We start from the raw sequence: 9,235 nt of genomic DNA, 5'->3' as shown, positions 1-9,235 counted from the left end.
GTTTGCTGCAGAAAACAAAACCATACCAAACAAACCAAGGAACTTTGCACTTTTGGGTTCAGCCTGAATAGCTCGTACACAAAATAAGGAGATTAGTAATATTTCAACAGCTACCTTCTCCAATCCTCGCTAGATTTTTTTGTTTAATGTTAACCAGCTTATGTTTTTAGTGACTAAGTAGACCAACAGTGTTTATTTTCTGTGTTTCTTTTTCTTCCAACTCAACAAAAAGAACTAGTAGAAATTGAAACAATTGCAATAAAGAAAAGGCTTAATTGCCAGGTAAGGATATTTGTTAAAATATGTTTTCCAAATCTGTCTTATGGATGCCCAGAACTTGATTTAGCAAGTCAATTAACTCTGATGTTTGAAAGATACATTTTCACAGACTCATAGAAATGTAAGCCTGTGTAAAGGACCTTCAGAGGTCACCGAGTCCAGTCCCCTAAGCTTCAGAACATTGAAAAGTATCACTCTGCACAGTGGCCTCTACAAAATCCAAGCAGACTTTTAAGCAAACGTGAGTGTTTAACATGTCCCCCCACCCTCGAGTCCCCCATAAACGGGTATAAAATCTTTCATAAGTCCCAGCCAGTATTTAGAATCATAACTCGTGCTGGCGTTGCATACAGGTCGCTGCAGGGAACTGATAAACGGTTCGGTTTAAACCGGAATAACTTTTTACATCACATAAAATGTTATCAGCTGAACTTCGCAACATACGTCCTATTCGTGAAGCTAGCCACAAAAAGACACAATGTTATTAACTTTGTAATATATGGTGCTCAAAGCTTTCTTTGAGTTGTAATCAAGTTGTATATTTACGACGGCAGTGAAATATTTTTAAAAGCACAAGTGATTAGACAACTATGCTAGAGTCCTCCTACATAATAATTCTCTCATAAGGAAGTAGAATAAATATAAGTATATTTATATATGGAGGTGTATGTATGGATATTTGTACTTAAATTATTTCTTTGTATACAGGAGAAGAATATGGGCTCATAGAAAGCACTGATGTCTCCAGTAAAACTCCAGGCAGCTGCTGTACCCAGCAGCAAGTCTTCAGCAACAATATTAAATGGCTTCCAGTTTTTGCAGAGTTGGAGGTGTAAGCAGAGAGAGAATTTCTCTCAAGTTTGCACCATTCAGCATTTCCCATGATTATATCGTACGATGTAGTATCCCAGCTCTGTCACTAGATGGCTCTACACGTTTTTCTGTGGAGACACAGAGTGCAGATTAATAATGTAAATTTGAACTGTATTGTTTCCTTGATTAACAGAACCGGACTTTCTAGCTTGCAAGAGTGAAATATCTGAGTTTATATATTTTTTTTACTACAAAGGAGGGAAGAGGGTTCCCACAGAAAGTGAACCTGTTATCTTAACTCAAACTTTCAGGTATAATTGTCTTAGTGCAATAAATCTCAGCTTGTTTTTTTCCTTCTTAAAACCAGCCTTCCTATAATTCGCTATAGATCTATAAGTAAATGAAGCAAACAGGCTCTAGTTTCATGTTGTGAGTAGTCAAGTCAAGGGCAAAGCGACACTGTATAATAACGTTAGATCTCATCAGACCATTTTATCTACACATGAAAATTCTCTTTTTCACCAATCACTTTTAATAATAATTGGGCAAAGCTCACGGATCATTATCTACTTGAGCCTGGGTCCTCCTATAGATACCTGGGTGAAATCAACTGCAACATCGGGCCTTTGGTTATTTGAGAGACAATATAGACATATGCAACCAGAAGTTTTTTGCGAGCTCCCACCTGAAACAGTACATCTACACGTTGTATGTTACCTGCAATAATAATAATAATATTTTACAATTTACCTCTGAACACCCAAAGTTAAGAAAAAAACCCAAATATTTAGCCGGTGTTCCCTAGAACACCTTAAAACTAGTTAAAAAGTGGTTGAGATTTCAGTCGATTTCATATGAATTTCTCTTTCAGTGAAGATTTAACAGACATGATCAAAATATTATTTGATATCATAAGTAACAACTCTCAAGATAAAATAAAATATTTTGGCTGTCGGCCTATGCAGCTAGTTAAAGCTTATAAGAACAACTGAGTAAACAGGGTAGCAAAAACTCATCTATTTTCATCGATCTATATCACTTTCTTTACATTCCCTCGCTGATACAACCCTTTAAATATGTGTTGAAAGTTTTCTAGATTGTACTCATTATTAAAAGAAAAACTATAAACATTTATAAAATATATCAATCTAGTTTTCTAAGAATATAAATATCAAACAACTAGTTTATTAGTGGATATCCATTTTTGAGAGGAATGATTAATTGTATTGTGCTGATTGTTTTTGTTTTAAACTGAAGTATTAATATTATTTAAAAGGTGCACAATGTAACAAAACACTAATTAAGGTAATTAAGGCACAGTCGACCTTGTGTATAACATATTTTTCACATTGGACGTTTTGTAGTACCCTATTTCACCTGCAATATACCATAAAACAATTATTTTCCTTTTAGTGGTGCAGTAACATTTTTGGAATATAAAGCTCTACTGGATTTGGTAGTGTTCAGATGTAAGTGTGTTGGAGATGTGGTGTCTAGCTGTGGTTTTCAAAAAAGGGGGAAAAAAGATACTAACCCAGTTAAAGTATTTAAGAAAACAGACGGGGGCGCCAAACGACAGCAATAAAGCAACCCACAGACTTCCGCTTCCCCTCCTATAACTGGTAAGGCACTACTCAATCTGGTCGAAATAGGCTTTCAGATCTATATTTAGGAGGGGTATTTTGCATAATCATTATTTCAACTGGCAAAACTAAGTCTGTATTTAACTGGGACCAGTTCCTTTTGCGATGGAAAGTTTGGTTACAGTCTGGATCACCCATCTATAGTCAATAATAGAGAAGTTTTTGAATTCAAGTGAGGCAGTGTTTACAGTACCTACAAACAGAGCCCAATATGTACATCGTCACTCTTCTGTTCAGAATTGTTTAATCTCAGGGAGCTGCTGTTCTTATAGCATTTTAATAACAGGATAGCCTATGGAGACTGTCAGACAACTGAATGCATCCGATGAAGTGAGCTGTAGCTCACGAAAGCTTATGCTCAAATAAATTGGTTAGTCTCTGAGGTGCCACAAGTACTCCTTTTCTTTTTGCGAATACAGACTAACACGGCTGCTACTCTGAAACCTGTATCTTTTCAATAAATAATGGTGTAGGAAATTGTGCTCTCTCCTGATAAAACAGAAGATACCGCTTTGTCACCAGTTATATTGGGGTAAGAAAGGCAAATATATCACCATCTCTTACGGGTTTAAAATTATTTATGGAGAAATATAGTTTCAGAAAGTGTGCTCTTGGATTGTGTTGGCAATATAAAGGGCTTTGACGTTTACGTTCCTCCTATTACAATATATGTTTTTCTTATCTAAGTCTAAGCACACTGCTCAAAGCTCCCTACGGTTAGTGAAAAGTTGATATTTACTTCTGTCTGGTTTGGGGCTGTAAAACATAGGACACCAAACTGCAGCTAAATTCACTTTTCAAAGAACTGATGTAAAACTCTGATTAATAGAATGCTGGATTTTATAAACAATGCCTAGAATGTTTCCTAAATATTTCATGGGATGTTTAGGGAGACTTTTAATACGTTCTTAAAAAGCCGACAAGAATCCCCTTTTCCAAGTATGAATCATAAGCAAGAGCATAAGAACTTAGGAGATGTGACTTTAACATTACAAGGAAGCGCCTCTCTTGGCAAAAAAAAAAAAAAAAAAAAAAATCCCATGTAATCACAGGAAACGTTGGAATATTTCTATACCTGATCAAATTCAGAAACTCGGGATCTAAAACTTCACTATGTGGGTAGAAAAAAATCTCTCAGAAAGTAGAGATTGGGTAGTTATTGAAGAGTGCTCCAGAGATGCTAATGACAAAGGATTTATCTTCGTTTAAATGGTTGCCATCAGCGTCATTATTACTATCAAAGTTATCACTGAGGAGAGACTTTCCGATAGTCACGTCTACTAAGCTTGCTAGCCCGTGTCCCTTACAGCACAAGACATTTTACTCCGGATCAACCCGGAAAACAACGGACAGCTCAGCTAACTAAGCCACAGGTAACCTTGGCGAAAGAATGACGATGAGGAGGATGTCTTTACTAATATTTGATGCCTTTGAAATACTAAAATCAAGTCATTATATCTATATAGATTTTAAAATGCTTAGCTTTTCGGGGGGAGGGTGTAAAAAGAAACCTGTCTAGAGAATGAAATGACAGTGCTGCAGCACGGTGCTTTAAATCATGAATGCATTTAACGTTATTTGGACATTTTTGCCATCAAATTGCACAACAGAGAATATTTTCCCAAGGGGGGGAAAAATCGTAGACTAGCTCCGACAATAAACAAGAGTATAGAAAGTAAAAAGGACACCATATTTAAGGATGTAACGAGGAAAATATACTAATATACCCCCCCCCCTTCCACCCCGGATTACAATAAATCCATTTGCAGGATGCTGTGGTAGATGCACTTAAACTGCTACGTACCAGCAGCGATAGTTTTTAAAAGTCTCAGCATAAGGTTTGCGTGTATGGGGCTGGTTGGGGTGTGTGCTAGTAAAATTCCTAAATAAAAAGTACCAGTGCATTCTTAACTGGAAAGTAAAAGTAAATAAAATACAGAGGAAGGGCAGTCTCAGTCCGCAGGTCCTCTTCCAACATTTCCTCTTGTTGCGATCTAAAATCCGCTCTTAGATATATAAAACATTATCTATTATTTAACATGTAGTTCTGTCCGAGGACAAACGAGAAAGAAGCTGCATCATTAGGACCTAAAAGGCAACAAAACAAAAATCAGAGCATAATGATGCACCTAAATGAAGGGGGAAATGTTGCACAGCTCATTTTATTAATCAGACTGTCAATTTCACCCCAGAGGCCAAACCCCAGAGCAATTCAAGCAAGATCTGATCACGCTAAGGACAAGAGCTTTACTCTTCACTTCTTGTCTTTCTTTCTTTCTACCTGGATATATTTGTCTGCTCAGAAGCTGCCTTCATTATCCACTGACAGAAGCTTGTGTTTATTTGCTTATAAACCTGTTACAATAAATGATTATTCGAACAGCGTCATTCCTACCTTAATGACGAGCACTACTTTTTGATGAATGACATTTCGGGCTAGAAAGGATGTATGGGTCATTTTGACCAGTCATTCCCTCGCTTTGGCATCCCACAATTTTTACGCCTCCCTCAAAAAGAGATAATAATATTTAGAGACACTTGCCGGGCTGAATGTGAATTAGCCCCTGCTGCAGCTCATCATTAGTACAGGACCAACCCTGCAACTTTGACATTTTTTATAAAGCTGAGATGATGGAAAGAATAAGAAAAGAGATGATTCTGATGGAAAGAGGTCTGCACAGCCCTACAGCTGGCAAAAGGCTCTCGAATTTGTCAGACTCAGCTGGAAATGCAGTGCTGGAGGCCCTTGAAAATTCTCAACACACTAGTCGCCTCAGCCCTAGACTAACTTCCGCCTCTCTGCATAGCACTATAGGGGACATCCCTGCCAAAGGCAAATTTGAAATAGACACTTTATTCAATCTTCAACATCAGAACAGTGAAAGCAACGTCTCCTCCGAAATTGCTCCGTCGGAAAGCAGGAAGAAAATTAGTCATTATTCAGAAGTTGCTCAAGAGGCAGATATGAACAGTGATGTGGAGGTGGGCTGTTCAGCACTCCGCTCCCCAACTAGCCTGAGTTCCTCCCAGCTGAAGGAAAACAATAACAAAGGTAAATATTATTTTATCCTCTCGATCTAAACGGTACCGTTATTTGATTAAACTTGTTAGCCTGTGGAAATAGCGCTCTGTATTCAGTAAAATCACTGCTAAAACGGTGCACAATTATTTTTCATGTGTTATCACGATACACAAGATACACTAAACAGTGTTTATATAGCAAAGTGTCTCTATATATTCATGGAAATCGCTCTCTTTCTCCCATATATAGAACTATATATATGTATTTATATAGTTTCTCTCGTTCTGCAGATCTGTCTGTATTTCTCCAGCTATACAAATATACATACATGGAGTAAATTGAGTGTATAGATAGTAGAAACTATGTATCTAAGTATATGTGTGTATTTGTCTTTGTACGTATAAAATGTGTCATTGTGTATTCACACTAATAATAATTGGCCATTGTTCACTTTCAATCTCTGATAACGCTGACTATTAAAATCCCCCCATCGTACCAGGTTTGAAATAAATTTGGTGAATTATTTTCATTGGGGAGTGTAATAAGAGAATAATCAATGGATTTCTTTGGGGCAATAGTAGATGCGTTTTGTCAAATGTGTCAAAAGAAAAGCAAGCTACACCATAACGCAAGACATATCTTTGTTTATGGCTGCACTTATTTTGTGCCTCTCAAAAGAAAATAAGGAAGGCTCATGTAGCTGTTAAAGCTGATTCACAGATGAGAGTTATCCGATCACCGCAGTATGAGAGCAGTACCACATCTCTAAAATTGTGCTCTGCATATGTACTCCTACTTGGCTAATTGGCTGCAGGAGCTAGAATTCTATAATTACTAAAATGCCTAATTTACTTAGAATAATTTCGTTATGAAGTGATTTAAAAAAACTTTATTGATTCTATTAACAGCAGCAATTTGTAACAATGACAGCTAGCATTAATTATCAGAGTTCACAGCCAGACTGGTAACGTTACCTCCTGCTTTATTTAATACACGCAAACACATCTAGAGGAACAAATCTTTATTTCACAATTTGCTTGCTTGTTTGCCAGGCTATTCAGAAAGCAGCTCAGCTCCTACTACCACCACCTCGTCCTCAGGTTCGAGTTTAACCAGCCTGCACAGCAGCAGCAACGCACTGGGCAGCTCCGGCTCTGGGGCTGACCAGGTGAGAAGGTACCGCACCGCCTTCACCAGGGAGCAGATAGCCAGGCTAGAGAAGGAGTTCTACCGGGAGAACTATGTGTCTCGGCCCAGGAGGTGCGAACTGGCCGCAGCGCTCAACCTCCCTGAGACCACCATCAAGGTATCTCAGCTGAAGCGCTACAAACGCGGGGCTAGTACACTCGATGTGGATTTTGGTGCTTTTGTGCTGTCTGGGAGCTTAAAATGTGAGATCGAGCCCAATTCCCGGCTAAATAGGTGCTTCTTACTGACAGGAAAATGCAGTGGCTTATACTTTCCTCCTGTATGGCAAAAGAATAAATCCAATGATAACATAACAATAGAACATAAAAATAAATAGTGTTGCATAATTCCCACCATGGTTTCTTAGCTATTTTTAGCTATGGCTTTTGGTTAAAGAACATCCGGTCTTGTCTTTCCTGTTGGGTTTGTTTGTTTCTCTGGGTTGAAACTTTTTTTATTTGTTTTTTAATTTTCCTTGTCAATTTGTATTGCCTTTGCACGTTAAAAAGGAAACAAACGATGATATTTACCAAAAAAATGAAGCAGAGGAATTGGACACGTCAATATAATAAAAATTCTATTTCTCCCATTTCGGACAAAAGCACTTGAAAGACAAATGCTGTATTATTTAAAACGGATTTAGTGTCTGACTGGCACAAAGCATTTCAGTGATTTATTCGGGTGAAATCTCTTTTGGTTGGATTATTTTAAATAATGTGGTTACTTATAGCACATTACAAAGAGGCAGTGGAGAACCAAAAAGCTTGAGACAAGAAAACAAGCTGCTCCGTTACAGAGGGCGAATCTTAAGCGCTCTCCTTCATGCTTCAGAAAGATCTGTATGTTTGGAATGTTCCTTTCCTGAAAGTAGCTCTAGAAAATAATATAAAGCAAGGATGCTAAAGCGGAAGGCAGATGCAAATGCCCATTGTTACAGGGCAGAAGCAAGGCTGCAGCGTTAGCAACTCGGAATTTCATTTGTACGGCTGCTTTTAAAAACAAAACGCAAACAATATTTTGCCGTGTGCAAACCCCGTGCAATTAACAAAAAGCAAACAGAAAAGCTTCCCCATAAAAGCAGCTGGGTTCCTTCAAAGGAGCCACTTTCATTTTTAATTCCTGACAGCTTTAACCCTCTCTGATGTCAGCGGGTTTTGTGGGTGTGCGAATTTGGAGGAAGGTTTTTAGGTAGCAAACCAGGAGGACAGTTAATAAATAAGTCACAGGCAGGCTAAGCAGCGGGGGTGGGTCCTGGGAGGGGAGCGTGCCCGGCACGGCCATGCCCTGCTCGGGAGCTGCTGCAGCCCGCGGCCGGAGCAGGGCTTGGCGGGAGCCGGCCTAGTGTCCGGCGCCGCGGCTGCGCTGCTGTCTAAGGCCGGCCTGTGTGTTGTGTCTCCCCCTCCCGCCAGGTGTGGTTCCAGAACAGACGGATGAAGGACAAGCGGCAGCGCCTGGCCATGTCCTGGCCCCACCCGGCTGACCCCAGCTTCTACACCTACATGATGACTCACGCGGCGGCCACGGGCAGCCTGCCCTACCCCTTCCACTCCCACGTGCCGCTGCACTACTACCCCCACGTCGGGGTGACGGCGGCCGCCGCGGCTGCGGCCGCCTCCGGAGCGGCCGCCGCCTCGCCCTTCGCCACCTCCATCCGGCCGCTGGACACCTTCCGCGCGCTCTCGCATCCCTACTCCCGCCCGGAGCTGCTCTGCGGCTTCCGCCACCCGGGCCTCTACCAGGCCCCCGCCGCCGCGGCCGGGCTCAACAGCAGCGCGGCGGTGGCGGCGGCGGCCGCGGCGGCCGCGGCTTCTTCGGCGCCCCCGGCCGGCTCGGCGGCCTGCTCCTGCCTCAGCTGTCACAGCAGCCAGACGGCGGCGGCGGCGGCCGCGGCGCTGGGCTCGCGCGGCTCCGGCTCGGATTTCCCCTGCACGGCGGCCTCGCAGCGGGCGGAGAGCGGCTTCCTGCCCTACTCGGCGGCCGTGCTGAGCAAAACCGCGGGCGCCTCCCCGGACCAGCGGGAGGAGGCGCCGCTCACCAGATAACTACCCCGCCCGCAGCCGGGGGGGGGGCAGCCGGGGGCGACCCGTTTGTAAGGGGCGGGGGAGGGGGGCCCGCAGCCGGGCTCTGAAAAAGTTCCTTCTATTTTTGTACCGTTCACCCGCCGCCCCCCCCTCCCCCCAGCTTTGGCGGAGACACGAGCCGGGGGGCGGTGGGCAGGGCCCCGCCCTGACATTCCCCTGCACGCCCCGCGGGGCCCAGCGCCGGGCGCGGGACTGCCTGCAGGCCCCCG

The 9,235-nt window shown here is 42.2% G+C and overlaps 1 protein-coding gene across 1 annotated transcript; it reads left to right on the top strand.

The window, feature by feature from the left end:
- Nucleotides 1–5,363: 5,363 nt before the first annotated feature.
- Nucleotides 5,364–8,987, top strand: EVX2 (even-skipped homeobox 2). Its single transcript, XM_077830487.1, has 3 exons — nucleotides 5,364–5,787; nucleotides 6,810–7,063; nucleotides 8,355–8,987. The coding sequence occupies exons 1-3, from the start codon at nucleotides 5,364–5,366 to the stop codon at nucleotides 8,985–8,987; spliced, it is 1,311 nt and encodes a 436-aa protein (XP_077686613.1).
- Nucleotides 8,988–9,235: the final 248 nt, after the last annotated feature.

The sequence above is a fragment of the Eretmochelys imbricata genome, chromosome 11, assembly GCF_965152235.1.
Source record: "Eretmochelys imbricata isolate rEreImb1 chromosome 11, rEreImb1.hap1, whole genome shotgun sequence".
NCBI classification, from domain to species: domain Eukaryota; kingdom Metazoa; phylum Chordata; order Testudines; family Cheloniidae; genus Eretmochelys; species Eretmochelys imbricata.
The sequence above is the reverse complement of the archived record's forward strand: the minus strand, read 5'-3'. Positions and strand labels throughout refer to the sequence as shown.

Bases quoted from the DNA above. Each gene is read 5' to 3' on its own strand.
- EVX2 (XM_077830487.1), top strand. From the start codon at position 5,364: ATGATGGAAAGAATAAGAAAAGAGATGATTCTGATGGAAAGAGGTCTG. The intron at 5,788-6,809 runs GTAAATATTATT...CTTGTTTGCCAG, and splicing joins GAAGGAAAACAATAACAAAG to GCTATTCAGAAAGCAGCTCA. The intron at 7,064-8,354 runs GTATCTCAGCTG...CCCTCCCGCCAG, and splicing joins TCCCTGAGACCACCATCAAG to GTGTGGTTCCAGAACAGACG.